The 18072-nt window shown below is 48.0% G+C and overlaps 3 protein-coding genes across 5 annotated transcripts in view; 1 reads left to right on the top strand and 2 right to left on the bottom strand.

Annotated features, from left to right (window-relative positions):
• The window catches only part of NAA38 (N(alpha)-acetyltransferase 38, NatC auxiliary subunit), a 29539-nt gene extending 13242 nt beyond the window's left edge, over positions 1–16297 (top strand). The window contains exons 1-3 of one of the 2 annotated variants that reach the window (XM_010362399.2): positions 15093–15597; positions 15783–15966; positions 16139–16297. In XM_010362399.2, the coding sequence (XP_010360701.2) occupies positions 15517–15597; positions 15783–15966; positions 16139–16251 (378 nt within the window). In that variant the 5' untranslated portion in view covers positions 15093–15516 and the 3' untranslated portion in view covers positions 16252–16297. Of the gene's footprint in view, positions 1–15092; positions 15598–15782; positions 15967–16138 lie in introns of those variants that run through there. The other variant, XR_004055053.1, reaches the window with a different exon arrangement.
• On the bottom strand, positions 10705–14987 carry LOC104661668 (cytochrome b5 domain-containing protein 1). The gene is made up of 4 exons (XM_010362397.2): positions 14689–14987; positions 14475–14551; positions 14130–14348; positions 10705–13575 (listed from the first exon to the last, which is right to left on the bottom strand). Exons 1-4 carry the CDS (start codon positions 14846–14848, stop codon positions 13345–13347), a joined length of 687 nt encoding a protein of 228 aa, XP_010360699.2. The 5' UTR covers positions 14849–14987; the 3' UTR covers positions 10705–13344.
• Positions 16298–16870: 573 nt separating the features above from the next.
• TMEM88 (transmembrane protein 88) lies at positions 16871–18072 on the bottom strand. 2 transcript variants are annotated; one of them, XM_030923543.1, is made up of 3 exons: positions 17700–17939; position 17310; positions 16871–17212 (listed from the first exon to the last, which is right to left on the bottom strand). In XM_030923543.1, the coding sequence occupies exons 1-3, from the start codon at positions 17907–17909 to the stop codon at positions 17004–17006; spliced, it is 420 nt and encodes a 139-aa protein (XP_030779403.1). In that variant the 5' UTR covers positions 17910–17939; the 3' UTR covers positions 16871–17003. The 2 variants fall into 2 exon arrangements, with proteins under 2 accessions (XP_030779403.1, XP_010360698.1); XM_010362396.2 differs by having other exon boundaries at positions 16884–17539; positions 17700–18072.

Genomic DNA, 18072 nt, shown 5'->3' with positions numbered 1-18072 from the left:
GACATTAAAAACAAAAATTGGCCAGGCACAGTGGCTCAGGCCTGTAATCCCAGCACTTTGGGAGGCCGAGGTGGGCTGATCACAAGGTCAGGAGTTCAAGACCAGCCTAACCAACATGGTGAAACCCCGTCTCTATTAAAAATACAAAAATTAGCCAGGCATGGTGGCGGGCACCTGCAATCCAAGCTACTCAGGAGGCTGAGGCAGGAGAATCACTTGAACGCGGAGGTTGCAGTGAGCCGAGATTGTGCCACTGCACTCCAGCCTGGGCAACAGAGCAAGACTCCATCTCAAAAAAACAAAACAAAACAAAAATGTAATTCTGCTCAATTCAGCAAGACCAAAAAATTTTTTAGAGAACTAGAATGAGATAGAAAAAGTGTGGAAGAATATTTTCCTGATCTTGGGGATGAAAAAGGCTTCAGCATACAACAAGCATCAACCATAAAGGAAAACGTGGATACATTTAACTCAATGAAGCTAAATTTTACTATGTAAGAAAACATCATAAAGTTAAAAGACTAGCTAGGAAAATATTTGTGCCATTTATGACAGATCATTTTATTCAGTAAATACTGTGTGCTCTAATAGAGCTCAGACATAACAGAAACTACTCTAGCTCAGAAAGATACTTTATCCAGGAAACTAGGGCTTTGGAAGGGCCAAAGAAGAACTACAGACTGGGTTTCCAGAGTGACAAGAACATTGTAAGGACAGGCTTGGTGGCTCACGCCTGTCATCCCAACACTGGGAAGCTGAGATGGGTGGATCACTTGAAGTCAGGAGTTCAAGACCAGCCTGGCCAACATGATGAAACCCCATCACTACTAAAAATACAAAAAATAGCCGGGCATCATGGCGCATGCCTGTAATCCCAGCTACTCAGAAAGCTGAGGCAGGAGAATCTCTTGAACTCGGGAAGCGGAGGTCTCATTGAGCCAAGATTGCGCCACTGCACTCCAGCCTGCGTGACAGAGTGACTCCACCTCAAAGAAAAAAAAAAGAAGAAGAAAAGAAAAAAAAACGTTTTAGAACTGGCCCACCAGAGATTTACTTCCTGTTTCTTCTGTGATCAAGAAGCTGCCAGGGTGGGGTACTGGCTCCAGGATTACTCCAATATTGTAAAATAGCAGGAGTAAGGGAATAGAAAGGAAGATAGCGAGCTACTGTTTGTATTCTTGATGAAATAAAGATGTCACAGAAATCAACAATAAGAAAAAGACCAATAGAAAAAAACAAAAGTAGTAAAGTATATGTACAAAAGATGAACAATAGGATGATGATTGCTGACTTTTATTGAGTTTTACTCTGTGTCCAGGAACTATCTAAGATGTACTTAATATGTACTAACTCACTCCTTTCAATAACCTTATAAAGTAGAAACTATCCTAATACCCATTTTACAGATGAGAAAACAGACAAAGGGAGGTGAAATATCTTGCTCAAGGTCAGAGCTGTTGAGAGGTGGGCATTTATACCTAAACTTGTGGACCATAGTAGACCTGAAAAAAGAAAACTGGATGGTGTGATGGCTCAAGAATTGGACATTGTTAATAGCACTTGAGAAAGAAGCTGGCTTTAAGAGGGCATAATGAATTTGTTTCTAGATGTGCTTAGCGCAGTATGTTGGTGTGGCATCTTTTTAGAAATAATTTCTGGCTGGGTAGGGTGGTTCACACCTGTAATCTCCACACTTTGGGAAGCTGGGGTGGGTGGATCACTTGAGCCCAGGAGTTCAAGATCAGCCTGAGCAACATAGTGAGACACCGTTTCTACAATTTTTTTTTTTTTTTTTTTTTTTTGAGATGGAGTCTTGCTCTGTCGCCCCCAAGCTGGAATGTAGTGACATGATCTTGGCTCCCCAAAACCTCCACCTCCCAGGTTCAAGCAATTCTCCTGTCTCAGCCTCCCAAGTAGCTGGGATTAACAGGCATGCACCACTGCACCAGGCTAATTTTTGTGTATTTTTTTTAGTAGAGACGGGGTTTCACCATGTTGGCTAGGCTGGTCTTGAACTCCTGACCTCAGGTGATCTGCCCACCTTGGCCACCCAGAGTGCTAGCATTACAGGCATGAGCCACCGTGCCTGGCCAAAATAAACAAATTTTAAAATAGAAGTAACTCAACTTCTGAGCTATGGAATAGTTCTCTGTACCTCCAGTACCTAATAACCCAAATACTGCAATATATCTTTTCAATTAAAAGATTTTGTGTTTGTTTTTTAATTGATTAAAAGATTTTATCTGGTCTGCTCTTCCTTCTGTTGCTGCCTTTTAGCTAAATCCTTTTCCTTGCTCTCACTGAATAAGGGGATATCATCTTAATGAGAAGGAGGAAGATGTAAGCCCAAAATTGTTGTAATTGTTGTCTTTGCCTTCTGCAAGTTTTTTAGATCTGCTTTTTAAAATTTATTTTATTTTATTTTATTTTTGAGACAGAGTCTTGCTCTGTCACCCAGGCTGGAGTGCAGTGGCATGATCTCAGCTCACTGCAGCAACTGCCTCCCAGGCTCAAGCGAGCCTTGCACGTCAGCTTCTGGAGTAGCTGGGGCTACAAGCACAGGGGCCACCATGCCCAGCTATAGATCTTTTTCGATTGACCACTGTGATGGAAACTGAATAGTCCTATACAAAATGGCAAAAACCAAACTTTTTCCCATTTGACATTGCTTTTTAACAATTTCTTAATAGTTTTCTGTTGGCTGGCCAGCTAGAAGTATCTTGCTTTTCATCTATTTTCAAGCCCCAGTTGTTCCAGCAGAATTGCACACTTTTCCCAGCTGATTATCTTTTAGGTTATAAATTTGTCATGGGAAATGCTAACCCACACTGGCTTCCTCTTACCCCTTCACTTGCTCTTGGGCCCTTTCGCCATCTAGCACTCCAGTCTGTAAAGGAAATCTTTTTTTTTTTTGAGACGGAGTCTTGCTCTGTCGCCCAGGCTGGAGTGCAGTGGTGTGATCTCGGCTCACTGCAACCTCTGCCTCCTGGGTTCAAGCCATTCTCCTGCCTTAGCCTTCCAAGTAGCTGGGATTACAGGAGCTAATTTTTGTATTTTTAGTAGAGATGGGGTTTCACCATGTTGGCCAGGCTGGTCGCAAACTCCTGACATGAAGTGATCCACCCATCAGCCTCCCAAAGTGCTGGGATTATAGGCATCAGCCACTGTACTTGACTGAGAATCATTTTTATTTCAGACTGAATGACATATAATTAGTACATTAAAATCAAATTATTTTATATTCCAAAACTGTAGAACTCCTAAAATGTATCCCAGAGTCAATAATAAAGTTATCCACTCACTTCATTAGAGGAAGAGTTTGAACTTTGGTGTCAGAAAGGTAACACCTGGAATCCAAGCTCTGCCACTTAATAACTATGACCCTGGGCAAGCTGTTTATCCCTCAAGTCTCAGCTCCTTCATCTGTAAAACAGCACTATTAATGCCTATCTCAAAGGGTTGTTGTGGTGAGGGTTACGTGAGCTAACTTACATAAAGCACTGGCTGTAATAAGGTACTCGATAATTGGTAGCTGTTACTCTAAACCATCAAGTTTACTGTTAGCCACTTCTCTCTTCAGAGATTCACTTAAGATGATTGCAAGGTGAGAAGATTCACAACCTGAGTTATGAGCTTAAGCACCTTAAACTCCTTTAGGAGCAAAGGACTGACTTTAGCTACTCTTCTCCCAGTAATTGGCCCCGTTCCCTTGCTTTCATCACTGTGTAAAGAAGCTCAATTCTGGCATGATATGAAACAAACCATATTTTACTTGACTCAAAAACTTCTCCTAATGGAGGAATAAACACTATTGTTAGGTCGGAAACTGAATGTTAGTCGCAGATACAGTCTGTAATTTTCTAATCATGTCAGATGTTACCTGGATGCTGAAAAATGCCAAATCTTAAAATCCTGAGGGGAGGATTCATTACTAAATAAAGAATGGCTAGCACAAGGGATGGGAAAGAAAACTACGGCTTTCTGAGTGTCTTTTCCAATGACTCTTTATGGTGCTGGGCAGGTTCCCATTCCTTACTTAATCTTCTCAACAACACTATAAGGTAGCATCTTTTTAGGGTGGCCATGTCCTGGATCTTGCCTGTTGCCCTACTGTCACCTTACTTTCTATTATCTGTATTTTATGGTTGAAGAAACGGAATCCAAAGGAAGGTGTTTAAATATTCTGTGCATGGTTATAAAGCCAGAACACTCCTCCTTTCTGCATTTGGATTTCTTCTAAGAATATCCCATGCATACCTTGTCCAACTGCAGCCTGGCTTCTCTAACAAAGCCACCGTGACCTATTTGCAGAATCCATGGTCGCTCAGGTCTTCATCTTACGTGACCTCCGTGCAGCACTTTATGCTGTTGACCGCTCCCCTCTCTTCTATGCTCTCTCTTTGGCTTCTGTGGCAACATTTCCCGCGTGGCCTCTTTCATCCCTCTAGCTCTTCCTTTCCAGTGTCCTTTCCTCCTCCCCAAACCTCTACGTAGATTACACTTCACCCTTAAGGGGATCTGATCCTTGACTAGCTACAGCTGCTATCTGTCAATAATTCCCACACCTATAACTCTAGCCCAGAGCTGTCTTTCAGGATCCAGTCCTATATATCGAATAAGATCTGGACATGTGACTGCATGCCCCAGAGTTACCTCATACAGCTAACTAAAAATTCATCACTTTCCTTCCCAAAGTCTTCTTCCAGCAGTTCCTTTCACCATCCTCCCAGTTATCCAGGCCAGACACAGGTGTCATCCTTGACTCCTCCCTTTGCCTTAGACCCCTACCCAAATGATCAAGTCCTCCTATTCTCTCTTCAGTTCATCTCTGATCTCCACTGCCACTAACCTAGTTGTGGCTGCCTTTGGATCTCACCTGGACTACTGCATTAGCGCCAGTCTCTCTGTCTCCACTTTCTCTCCCTCATTTCCTTCTCTCTTGACATTGTAGTCAAGTCACCTTTTGAAAATGCAAATCTGATCATGTGATTCTCTCTATAAAACCCTTAACTCTGGGCCAGGCGCAGTGGCTCACACCTGTAATCCCAGCACTGTGGGAGGCTCAGACGGGCGGATCATGAGGTCAGGAGTTCAAGGCCAGCCTGGCCAACATGGTGAAACCCCGTCTCTACTAAAAATACAAAAATTAGCCGGGTGTAGTGGCGCACACCTGTAATCCCAGCTACTCAGGAGGCTGAGGCAGGAGAATTGCTTGAACCTGGGAGGCGAAGGTTGCAGTGAGCCAAGATCATGCCATTACACTCCAGCCTGGGCAACAAGAGCAAGACACTGTCTCAAAAACAAAACAAAACAAAACAAAACATGAAACACTTAACTTGGAATTGTACACTATAAAAAAGTGAATATTATGATATGTGAATTATGTCTCAATTTTTAAAAAAACTTACCCTGGTTTACAAAGCCTTCTATGATTTGGCCTGGCTCAGCATCTCTCATTGGCTTCCCTCCCCCTGCCTCCCATTTTCCTCTTAGCTTTACCATGCAGCAGTTCCTTCTGCCTCCGAGTTCTCCACACTTTCCAATCTACGTTTGCATTTCTTATCCTGTGCAGGAAGCATTCTCTCTTCCACCTATCCCTTGTCCTCTTCCTCCCCACTTGACTGACTCCTCCTTGTCCTTCAAATCTTAGCTTGAGATGATACTTCCCCAGAAGGCTTGGTCCCCCCGGACTGGGTTAGGTGCTCCTGATGTGTGTTTCATACTTAGCTCTTTTGTAGCATTCACCAAATATTTGTTCATTCTGTATTTATTGAGTGACTGCTCTGGGCTGGGCACTGGGCTAGGTGCTGGGTATTTCACAAATAAGAGATGTGGCCCTTGCCCCCATGGTGCTTACAGTCTAAGAAGGAAAGAAAATGGACATTAAACAGTGAATTACCCTAAATATTTTAATTATAATTATGACATTTCAGAGCACCCTGGGGAAGGCGTGTTAAAGGACTTGACATAATTGGAGGTATCAGAGAAAGTGTCATTTAAGCAACTTTAAGGAGTCAGGTGGCCAACTGAAGAGTGGTGGGTGGAGTGTTCCACGCAGAGGAACAGCATGTAGGAAGGCTCTGACGCAAAGCTTGGGGGGCATTTCAGAAACTGAAAGGCCAATGTGGGAGACAAAGAAGAGCCTGGAAGAGCCAAATCTTACTTTCTGGACCATGGTAAGGGTTTCTAAGTTCATCTTAAAGAGAAGTAGGTTGCCTTTGAAGACTTTTAACATGGGAATTTTAAAAGTTCCCCATGGCGGCCGGGTGCGGTGGCTCGCGCCTGTAATCCTAGCACTTTGGGAAGCCGAGGTGGGCGGATCACAAGGTCAGGAGATTAAGACCATCCTGGCTAACATGGTGAAACCCCATCTCTACTAAAAAATAAATAAATAAATAAATTAGCTGGGCGTGGTGGCGGGTACCTGTCGTCCCAGCTACTCGGGAGGCTGAGGCAGGAGAATGGCGTCAACCCGGGAGGCAGAGCTTGCAGTGAGCCAAGATCGCATCACTGCACTCCAGCCTGGGTGACAGAGCAAGACTCCATCTCAAAAAAAAAAGAAAAAGTTCTCTGTGGCTACTGTGTAAATAAGGAAGCAGGATGACAAGTTAAGAAACTCACAAACTTCCCGTGAATCTCCCACTAAACTCTAAGCTCCTAGAGGGCAGAAACTGTGTCATTAATTTTTGTATCCACAGTTTCCAGGACTGCCTGACAGATGCTCAGTATCATTTTAATGAATTGAATACATGATAGGGCCAAGATTCCAACCTAGGCTTTTAAGAAAGGCTCAGCTCAAGTATCAATGCCCTATCTCCCCTACACACAACCCTTCAAAGACCACCCCTCCACTCCTCCCTAGACTGGGCTGGGTACCCCCTTTTACCTCCAGTGCATCTCTGGTGGATTGTATTTTCTAAATATGGCCACATTCATGTCTCACATCCCACGTGTTCTTCTTACAGTGTAATTCTGAGACTCTTCCCGCTGAGAGGTGGGAGTAGTTCCCTCCCCTTGGAATTGAGGCTAGGTCATATGATTCAGCTTCCTCTTGGTTCTCTTGGGATGCTGTGAGGAAGCCCAGACTGCCCCATGTAGAGGCTCATGTGGAGAAAAACTGATAGTCAGCACTGAGAGCTATGTGAGTGAGCCATCTTGAAAGTAGATCCTCAGCTCCCAACAGTCCACCCCAGTTCACACCTTTTGGAGTAGAAGTGAGCCATCCCTGCTGAGCCCTACCCATATTGCAGATTCACTGGCAAAATACAGCAGTGGTAGGTAACTAGAATAGCATACTATGTTTGACATGCAGGGAGGCGGTATGTTAGTTGGATGGGCTATGACTACCTTGGTACTTAATAGTTGTATGACTTTTGGCAAGTTACTTTACTTCTCTCTGCTTCAGTGTTGTTTTTCAGTATAAATGAAAATAGTACCTATGCCTTAAGTTTGTTGGGAGGATTAATGTTGGTAAATGCAGTTCTACAGGTAATACAGATGAGTCATGTGAGCATCTCCTCAGACATGCCTCTGATCATTCAGCTGTCACTCTCATGTGATTCTGTGTCTTTATAGTACTTTCACTCTATTCATAATATGTTTATATATAGGCATGTGTATGTACAGGTTGAGCATCCCTAATCAAACACCCAAAATCCTCCTAAATCTGAAACTTTTAGATGCCTACACTACACCACAAGTAGAACATTCTACACACGAGTAGTTAACACAAACTTTGCTTCATGCACACAATTTTTTTTTTTCAGATGGAGTCTCACTTTGTTGCCCAGGCTGGAGTGCAGTGGTGTGATCTTGGCTCACTGCGGCCTCTGCCTCCTGGGTTGAAGCAGTTCTGCGTCAGCCTCCTGAGTAGCTGGGATTATAGGCACTTGCCACCACACCTGGTTAATTTTTGTATTTTTAGTAAAGACAGGGTCACTGTGTTGGCCAGGCTTATCTTGAACTCCTGGCCTCAAGTGATCCTTCTGCCTCCCAAAGTGCTGGGATTACAGGTGTGAGCTGCCACACCCAGTCTAGGTACACAATTATTTAAAATATTGGCCAGGCACGGTGGCTGGTGCTTATAATCCCAACACTTTGGGAGGCCTAGGCAGGAGGACTGCTTGAGGCCAGGAGTTTGAGACCAGCGTGGGCAACATAGGAAGACCCTGTCTCTACAAAAAACAAAAAATTAGTAGGCCGGGCGCGGTGGCTCAAGCCTGTAATCCCAGCACTTTGGGAGGCCGAGACGGGCGGATCACAAGGTCAGGAGATCGAGACCATCCTGGCTAACACGGTGAAACCCCGTCTCTACTAAAAGATACAAAAAACTAGCCGGGCGAGGTGGCGGGCGCCTGTAGTCCCAGCTACTCTGGAGGCTGAGGCAGGAGAATGGCGTAAACCCGGGAGGCGGAACTTGCAGTGAGCTGAGATCCGGCCACTGCACTCCAGCCTGGGCGACAGAGCGAGACTCCGTCTCAAAAAAAAAAAAAAAAAAAAAAAATTAGCCAGGTATAGTGGTGCTACTCGGAGGCAGGAGCATTGCCTGAGCTCAGGAGTTTGAGGTTACAGTGAGCTGTGATCACACCACTGCACTTAAGCTTTTACCCCCATCCCCACTTTGATGGATTCGCTTCACTTATTCATTCACCAGCTTTTTGGTTTTTTCTTTTTAGTGCTTTCTGTGTGCCTAGAATACCTAGTAGTTGGGGTGCATATCTATTTGTATTTTGAATCCTTAATCTTTGGCTTCCAGGATAAAGATCAGTCAGGTTTCAAATTCTGTGTGCTTTCTTCCAGCTAAACCGTGTGCTCTACTGGCCCATGATCAAGTGGCTGTTCTCCCAACAGCAGCCCAGCCATGTGGTCTCCCTAAACTTAGCTGTGGGGTTAGATGCATTAACCTTATCCTGATGTATGATTGGATGTTATCGTATAAAGACCAAATGATAGATCCCTTTACTCAGCTCCAAGGTACAGCCAGATTAACATTTGGTACAGTAGTAAAACACCTGAGACTCATCATAAATTTAGCCCCAAAGGTTAAAGCTTTAGGAATTTCTGCCATGGGTTGCCACGGTTCTGCCACAGGTTGAGGCAGACCATTGAGACAGGTGCCAGAATATTGGGACCACACTGTATTGTCACTTTTGATATTTGACTTTTGAGGCTTTTTCAATTACTGTTGTGTATGTGTGTGTGTGCATGCTATTTCAGGAGTAGGAGTAGGGGGTTGGGCTATTTGGAGAACCTGATGGAAATTATAGCACCGTTTTCCAAAAATAATACACATCCACAGACACACACACACAGAGTATTTAGAAACAGTTTCAGGATAGCCAGGTTAGTAATCCACCTGTGACTTGCCATAAGGGTAGAAACTTTTTCATACCGTAACTTAGTCCTTTATTATGTACTATGTTCATTTACCTTTTCATGTGTGCATGTTTTATCCCAGTGAGTAGGCAAGCTTCCTCCAAGGAACATATGCCTCTTTATGACCCCCAGTAATATGTGCATGTAGGGACCTCACCTGTGGGAAATCTTGCCAGTTGAGTCCTTTGAAGCTCTGTGATTAACTGGGGACAGCAGCCTTCCCTTCAGCACTCCACCCTCCACCCACCACCCTCCAGCGCAAAAGAGACTATCACAAGAGGACTTGGACCCTGCATTCATGTTCTGTTTGCTCTCTAGGTTTTAGGCTAAAGCATTATTTACATAATCCTCATGCAAATATCCACTTGGCTATTTAGAGAACAAAGCAGTGCCTACTGGAAAGATTTTTTTTAAGTATTAATAAATGAATGCATTACATTATTTTTTAAAATTGTGATGTCTTTATCCCTTTGTCAGCTCCATACCTTGCCCTATACACTCCCATACCTGTAATCAGGACCCCCTTTTTGTTCTATCCCATGAATTCCTAACTGCACTCCTTTCCTGCCATGTGCTTGTGAGGGGAAAAAAAAAAAAAAAAAAAGCGGGCATAAACCTAACCTAATGCTAATGGAACGGTGGCCGTGTGGTTTTTCCTTGTTTTCTTGTCCTTCCCTCCCCCTTATAAATGTCCAAGGGCCACCTTTCCATCCTAACTTTGGAAGGGTTTTCCCTCCAGGCTTGTCTCCCTGACTCTGTAAGTAATTACAGCCACCTGGTGGCCATATGGGGAAATGACAGATGGATTGGCCCCAAAAAATCTAGTGAGACCCTCTTTTTTTTTTTTTTTTTTTTTTTTTTTCTGAGATGGAGTTTCATTCTTGTTGCCCAAGCTGGAGTGCAATGGCGCTATCTCAGCTCACCGCAACCTCCGTCTCCTGGGTTCAAGCAATTCTCCTGCCTCAGCCTCGCAAGTAGCTGGGATTACAGGTGCACGCCACCACACCCGGCTAAGTTTTTAGATTTTTAGTAGAAACAGGCTTTTGCCAGGTTGGCCAGGCTGGTCTTGAACTCCTGACCTCAAGTGATCCTCACACCTCGGCCTCCCAAAGTTCTGGGATTACAGGCGTGAGCCACTGCACCTGGCCAGCGACACTCTGTGGAATAACTTTTGGTTTTGGGGTATAGGGGAAGCAGGGAAAGGGAATCCTGTGGATAGAGACTGTAGCACAGGAACCAGACATCCTATTCCTCCGTCCTTCCTTGCCTACTAGGACACAACATCCCCCCCCCACTAGTTATAGACAGATGAGTTCACTTAACATTTGCGTTCATTGAAAATTTATTGAGCAGCAACTGTGTGCTCAGCAATGAGAATATAGCAGGGAGCAAGATGTGAACAAGATCTCTGCCCTCATGAGCTTACAATCTAGCAGTACAGCCAGCCTATTACAACCATAATTTTACAATTGTAATAAAAACTCTGAAAAATGCATGGTGCTAACCGATTTATCAGAAGTCTTGACCCACCAAGAAATCAGAAAAGAACTAAGGAAGGAACATTTAGGATCAGCTAGGCAGAAAGAGAAAGGAAGCGTGTTGCAGGCAGAGAGGACAGTGTGTGAGGGCTCCGCGGCAAGACATGTAATGAACTGAAAGCCAGTGTCTGGGCCGTAGAGAACAAAGAGGGGTGTTGCGAGATGAGCCTGATTTATACAAGGTCTTTGAATTTAGGACTTTATTCCAAAAGCAGGTGGAAGCCACTGAAGAAACTAAGGAAAGTTCGATGTTTAGGTTTGTTTTTCATTGCTGACTCTTATTGCAGCATGGAAGGCAGAAGTGGAAATGGGAGAACAGGTTAGGAAGTTTCCATAGCAGTTTAGACAAGAGGTGATGGTAACTTGGAGAAAAGAAGATAGGTTCCAGAGATATTTAGGAGACAGATTACACTTGATGAGTGACTGGATGTGTGAGGAAAGGGATGTCTTTCTGGCAAGAGGCATTGAAGTTGGAGTCTCTGGAAGAGGGACAGATTTTGGCAGAATGAAGACATGCCGTAGGCACAGGACAGGCCCCTGAGGCTTGCATAGCCTTCATTCTCAAATAGTTCAGGGTTTAATTGAGCAAACAAGGTACACGTAATTGCAGAGTTGATTAAAGATCAAAATGACTGATTTAGATAATTCACGGACTCTGCATTCCATGGGATTAGATTTAAATCCTCCACCTCACAGTAAATTCAGATACTGCTGAAGCCAATAGCAGTGTTTCCTGTTCATGCCTCCCATAGCCCCTCAGAACACCTATACAGCCCAACGGTATCTCACAGGGGTCACCTTCTCCTGTGCTGGGCCCTGATGCCCCCTGCCAGAAGACACGCTAAACTCTTCCTGATTTGTGTTTTGCTTGCTGCTGCCAGGAAGTTCACCTGTCTGTCATTCTCAAATCTCCCCTCCTTAAGTTAAAGGAGACCAAATCTAGCCACTGCCCCCGATAGTGGTTCTCTCTTGGTCACCAGGAGAGTTTTCTGACTTACTTAACATCTCTCTTTACATTACCCCTGTCAAGTTCTCTCTTTTGGAGTCACCATCTTGCAACCCTGTCTTCCTCATCTTCTCCATGTGGCAAACTGCCTCCTTTTTCTCCCTCACCAAAGTGTCACTAATTTGCTGGCCTTTTCCCCACTCTCGTTTTCCCTCAAGTTAGTAAATACCCACCTCTTTGCCCCAAAAAGGTCAGGAAAGAAATTTGGGGTATGGGATTAACAAGGAAGTAGCCCCAATAGCTATTGCTTAGCTGACACTTAGCCTTGCTTGCCTCCTCTTCGCCACAGGAGAACTCTGCAAACTCCCTTCCAGAGACGATAACTGCTAACTGTACAATAGGACCACAGTTTCCCACTGTGCAAGGAGCCTAGGAAAAAGCCACATCCCAAATACTTGCTCTGAGAACAGTGGTTACAAATGTTAACATGAGATTAGACATTGAGATGGTCCCTTTATATTGAGAGAACATGGACTTTGGAGTTGGGTAGACTTGAATTTGCATTCTGGCTCTAGTGGTACTACCTAGTGTGCCTTTGAGCTATTAAACTTTTCAAAGTTTCAAAGGACTTATCTGTAAAATAGTAATAGTAATCCACCTTATAGGGTAGTTGTCTTGAAGAGGCTATTTGGGAGGCTGAGGCAAGAGAATCACTTGAGGCCAGGAGTTTGAAACCAGCCTGGCCAACACAGTGAGACCCTGTGTCTACAAAAAATTTAAAAATTAGGCATTGTGGCGTGCACCTAAAGTCCCAACTACTCAAGGCAGAGGTGGGAGGATCACTTGTGCCCAAGAGCTCCAGGCTGCAGTGAGCCATGATTTTGCCACTGCACTCCAGACTGGGTGACAGAGCAAGACCCCTTCTCTTCGTGGGGGGAGCGGGGGAGAGGGTATATGAAGTACCCAGCATAATATCTAGCCTGAATTGCCTATAATGACTCACTTCCTTTCTTTCCCTTGGGTTTCAGCTGCCAAATACTATTCTACAAGTAAGATAAGCCAGCTTTGTATGGTCAATGATAAACATTTCCTATTCCTGTCTTTGTAAATCCCATCTTCCTGCAGACATCTCATTTCCATCATTGCCAAAAAAGTCCTTCCATCCCTCACCCCTGTAGAACTACTCTCTCTTAACTATCAAACAGTTCTGCCTGAACTCTGACTATCCTCTTCTACATCTCCCTAAACCAAGATACTTGATCTTCTTGTATCATTCCTAAAGATTAATTCACTAATTTTCTCAGAGCAAATTGTAATGAAAGCAGGGAATAGGACCTTTACACTTCAGAAGGGCACAGGCTAGCTCCTAGAGAGGAATGGAGATCTAGGCCCAGGCACCCCTCGGCCCCACCACTTTTCCTCAAGGCACAGAAAAAGCCAAACTCAAAACACGTCTTGAGTGTACATGAGTGTACGTCTCCTTTCCTACAACTCTGTGAGATCATCATTGAAGTACAGAAGTATTGCTGGTGTGTGAAGTGTACCGTCCATATTGAGATAGTCAAATTCTTCCTCCTCATCCCGGATCCCATTCTCTTCCAGGGTAAAATCCATGTTCAGGTTCTTCCCTTCATATTTCCACGTGTAGCTGGCAGCGTGTGCATTATAGGGGAGATAGCGGTGTAGGATTTCCCATATGGACTCCAGAACCCCCACCTGGAGAACACAGAAGCACCCCACGCCCAGAATTCTGGATGGAGTATACACATACACACACTGGGATCAAAGTGCCTCCCTTGGCAGATAGCAGCTTCAGGTAATCTATGGCCCCAGAAAAAAAGCTGAAACTCCAGCATGCAATGAACAGGCCCAAAAGACTTACAGCTCTTAATGGCAGCCACTTCTAACTACCAGATGGCCATAAAGGGTCAACTGTCCCCTCACTATATCCGTGCAATAGAGTAAATTAAAAAGAAAGTTCATTTGCTGACAAAACGGCGTGTAAGAGTTTCGAAGGACCACCATCACTAAGATGCATAAACTGCTGTTCCCGGGCTTATAAAGGAGTCTCTTGTCCCCCTGTGACCCAGACACTCCTAGGATTACCAACCCTGGGGGCCTAGGTGCTGTGCTTTCCTCAGTTGCCTCAATGTAAAGGGTAGAAAATACACTCCCACCGGTTATGGAAAAAATGTTGCCCTGAAGATCGGCCTGGAGATTTGCTGGGATTCCCCATTCCCTCTAACCTGCTCCTTGTCACCAGTTCTCACCTCCAGTGTGTGCTCCTGCGACGTGAGTGTGTTAATGATGCGGATGCTCCGGGTCTTGGCAGACAGCCGCCCCACCTCATAATACGACCCCTGCCACCAGGGCTTCCCAAAATCGTTGGCCCAGTCCGAACAGGGCAGCTGAGGCGGAACGTGCACAAAGCGACCCCGCGGGGTGCAGTACCTCAGGCAGCCGGTCAGCGGATCTATGTGCTTGCGGATCTTTAAGGGAGGATTTGGGGCGAGGGGATCAGAGCAGTCATTATGCTCTGGCTAGCCTCCGCTTTTCCTTCCCATCCCCGCTCTCCACTGCCTCTACCCACAACCCCAGATTTCAGCATAACTCACGTCTTTGGTCTTTGGATCAAACCAGTGGCTGATGTCCTGGCCTGCAACTTCCACGATAGGTTTCAGCAGCAGGTTCCCTTGAAAAGAGCAGCCACGGTCAATGCTAGCTAGCCCTTCAAGAACCAGGCAGGCGCGCGCGCGCACACACACACACGCACACACACACACGCACACACACAGACACTCCGGCCCCGGCCCAACGTGTGACCCTTACCCATGTATTCCTGTGCCAATGACGTTAGGTCGTACACGCGTCCCAGGTAAGATACCCAGAGGTCTTCGGGCCTGTTATGTTGGGCCACCTCTGCCGGCGTGAAATAGCGACGCTGAAAATACTCCAAATCTGGCCCAGCCACCAGGCCCCGGCGCGGCATGGCTCTTGCTCTGTCGGTCACTGGCTCTCTTGGTTACTCCTTTGCTCCTCAGCACGCACTCACTACTACTACGACCTCCGTCGCGTCCGGGAGCCGAGGGGAGAGCGTTTATCCGCTGACATGGAAACCATTGTCCTTTCCCGGCCACCGTCCACTGAGATAACCATCAGGGGGTGGGGCTTGGGCCGCACGTGTTCACGGGAAACGTAGTATGAGTCCCACACGGGGCATATAAGGATGGAGTAATTGAGTTGCGCCGCTTTCAGGAGTTGGGGGTGGGCAGAAAACGAATACGCTCCGTTTTAATTTAGTGGCCTGGGCTACATGGGATATTTAGGACAGACTATCTCTCTGAGACAGAAAAACAAGGGAGGAGGCAGTATGAGAGTGTATTCTCGCTAAATTCCAGAGTTTCTAAAGGATGTGTAAGAAAGTAGAGGTAAAGGTCTCGCGATATCGTAAGACATCCGGCGTGGTACGCTTCAGTGAGCCACAGCGCTAGAAGTAGGAGAAGCTCGCGAGATCTCTGCCGTTGCCGAGGAGACTAGGAGGGGAAGGAGAGGTGATCTCGCGAAAGGAAAGAGGTCGGGAGCGCTCGCGAGATCTCGGACCACCCAACCTGAAAGGTGCTTAGGAAGTTGAAAGGCCCAGAGGAGGCCTCCGGGCAAATGGCCGGAGCTGGACCCACCATGCTGCTACGAGAAGAGAATGGCTGTTGCAGTCGGCGTCAGAGCAGCTCCAGCGCCGGGGTTAGCACGGGCTCTGGTTCTGGGATTGAGGGGCAAGTCAAGCAGCAAGATGGAGGGGGTGGGGAACTGCAGGTCCCGGCAGCCTCTGGGCGTTGTGTGAGCGCCCCGCGGGCTGCCGGGAGCTGTGGTTCCGCGGGCGGGCAGCCGGGACTGCGCGATCTGAGCGCTTGTTCCACCCCGCGCAGGATTCGGACGGAGAGCGCGATGACTCGGCGGCTGCGCGCGCCCGGCAGCAGCTAGAGGCGCTGCTCAACAAAACTATGCGCATTCGCATGACAGATGGACGGACACTGGTCGGCTGCTTCCTCTGCACTGACCGTGACTGCAATGTCATCCTGGGCTCGGCGCAGGAGTTCCTCAAGCCGTCGGGTCAGTGCCTGGGAGAATGCACACCCGCCTGGGAATGTGGCGGAACCTTACGCAAGGCATTTCCCCTTCAGGGCCTGGCTGCAGCCCTTGTTTTCTGGGGCTCGTTTTCGTGGCTCAGAGGGGCGGGACTGATGCCGGCCTGCTTCCCTGATCCTCTGATCCTTCTTTCCAGATTCCTTCTCTGCCGGGGAGCCCCGTGTGCTGGGCCTGGCCATGGTACCCGGACACCACATCGTTTCCATTGAGGTGCAGAGGGAGAGTCTGACCGGGCCTCCATATCTCTGACCACGGTGGCGCATACCTTTCAGACTTCATTAAACTTACGACCGAATGGACCTGTGTCTGTGTGTAGCTGGGATGCCAGTACAGGGATAGCACACCCCACCCCTAGAGGAAAGGACTCATCTGAAGTCGGGAGCACCCTCAACCCTCCTCTACCAACCGGGATGTCCAGGGGTGCCAAAGGTTCTCTCAAGTTCAGGGGTAGAGATGGGGGACAGGGCTGAATGATGCACCAACAGGCCCCAGGGTGGGCCCCTGCATCTTCCCTCCCACGCTGCTGCTCCAGAATTGTGGCGGGAGGGGGTGTCATCCTGCTCCGGAAGACCCATTGTTTCCCACCCCGGCCTGGCAACACCGAGTTCCTTTAAGCTGGGGTCAGAGAACGGGCTCAGGTCCCCAAGGGGAGCAGGGGCAGGCGGCCGAGGCTGGGCCCCCTCCACTCTATTGATAGGGAGGTGCCTGGGGTCAGGGACAGATCTCTGAGTTCTGGCCAGGAAGAACGGACAAAAGCGATAAGGCCAGGGGGCTGAAGGATGCTCCTCTCTGCTCATTTGTGGCCCTGGCACATGTTTCCTGTTCCTCGGCACAGGGCAGGGGTGATAGTACTTGTGCCACTCCTGTGTTTGCAGAGCACGTTCAGTTCGTTAAATCTTTATTGATGCATGGACACTCCTTCCCCTCCAGCCCCGCGCCCCAGCCCCGGAAATACTGGAGGAGCTGCACCATAAAAGGAGGGCACGAGATTGTTGTCCCATTCACCACGGGGCTGAGGGGGGAGGTGTGCAGGTTCCAGCCCCGATGTTCAGGATTGAGATGTGGGTAGTGAAAGGAAAGTGGGTTTTCCGGGATGTGGGGGCTTTCCTCAGCACTGGGTCCACTGACGCCGCTGCTCCCAAGGGGATGCTAGGACTCCGCTCAGGCAGGGGTGGGGGCAGGGCAGGCCGGAAGATGCCGGGCTTCAAGTCTTTGGGCCAAGTAAGAAGAAGGTCAGCCGTCAGGGTTGTTCTTGACTCGAGGGTCATTATACCCAGACCTTTCCTGATGTAGGAACGGCCTGGGACCCTGGTGAGGCCCGGGTTTGCCGCGGCTGCGGGGCGCGCCGACGCCGATAAAGGGCTCGGCTGTAGGGCACGAGGCAATCGGCTAGGCGGAGGCGCAGGCAGAGGCGGCGGTAGCTGGCCAGAGCAAGCACGAGCAGCGGCACGAGGAGCAGGAATCCGGTGACCAGAAGGGCCGTGAAACCGGGGTCCCGCAGGTGCGCGGTGCAAGGGGGTGCCTGGGAGCGCAGGAACTGTGGGAGAAGAGGCGTCAGGCCCAAGCCCACCGGGCCATACTGTGCACGGGGTGGAAACAGCCCAGGCGGGTTGAAGTTGTGGCCCATAGACCCCACCGCCAGCATCACCACACACCAACACCCACACTCACACGCACACCCCGAGGCGCACGCTCACCTGAGAGTGGCAGAGGAAGCCAAAGCCCAGCATGGTGACAGCGGGTAGCAAGATGGTCCCCAGCACCAGCGCCAGCAGGAGAAGATTGAAGGCAGCCACCAGCAGATTCTGGGCTGTTACAAGCACAGCGCAGGCCCAACAGTCCAGGGGGTCCCGGGGCTCTGGGCCGCCACCGGGAACCGCTTGCTGTGCCCCGGGGACATCCGCCATGGCCCGCCTGGATTCCGCCCGCCTGGGCCGCTGCCCTTATAGCCCTCTTTCCTGCCCCTCCCCCGGCCCAGCCTCTCCCCACCCCCCTTATCCTGGAATGCGGCTCTAGGATTAGGCACCCCCCATCCCGAGGAGCGGACCAGAGCCCTGGACATTCCACAGG

The sequence above is a fragment of the Rhinopithecus roxellana genome, chromosome 19 (assembly GCF_007565055.1).
Source record: "Rhinopithecus roxellana isolate Shanxi Qingling chromosome 19, ASM756505v1, whole genome shotgun sequence".
Taxonomy (NCBI): Eukaryota; Metazoa; Chordata; class Mammalia; order Primates; family Cercopithecidae; genus Rhinopithecus; species Rhinopithecus roxellana.
Note: the sequence above shows the minus strand (reverse complement) of the source record. Positions and strands in the feature narration are given on the sequence as shown.

Coding starts and splice junctions, on each gene's coding strand:
- TMEM88 (XM_010362396.2), bottom strand. CDS start 17,909: ATGGCGGATGTCCCCGGGGCACAGCAAGCGGTTCCCGGTGGCGGCCCA. Junction 17,540..17,699: donor GCTTCCTCTGCCACTCTCAG/GTGAGCGTGCGC, acceptor CTTCTCCCACAG/TTCCTGCGCTCCCAGGCACC.
- LOC104661668 (XM_010362397.2), bottom strand. CDS start 14,848: ATGCCGCGCCGGGGCCTGGTGGCTGGGCCAGATTTGGAGTATTTTCAG. Junction 14,552..14,688: donor ATTGGCACAGGAATACATGG/GTAAGGGTCACA, acceptor GCTCTTTTCAAG/GGAACCTGCTGCTGAAACCT. Junction 14,349..14,474: donor TTGATCCAAAGACCAAAGAC/GTGAGTTATGCT, acceptor CCTCCCTTAAAG/ATCCGCAAGCACATAGATCC.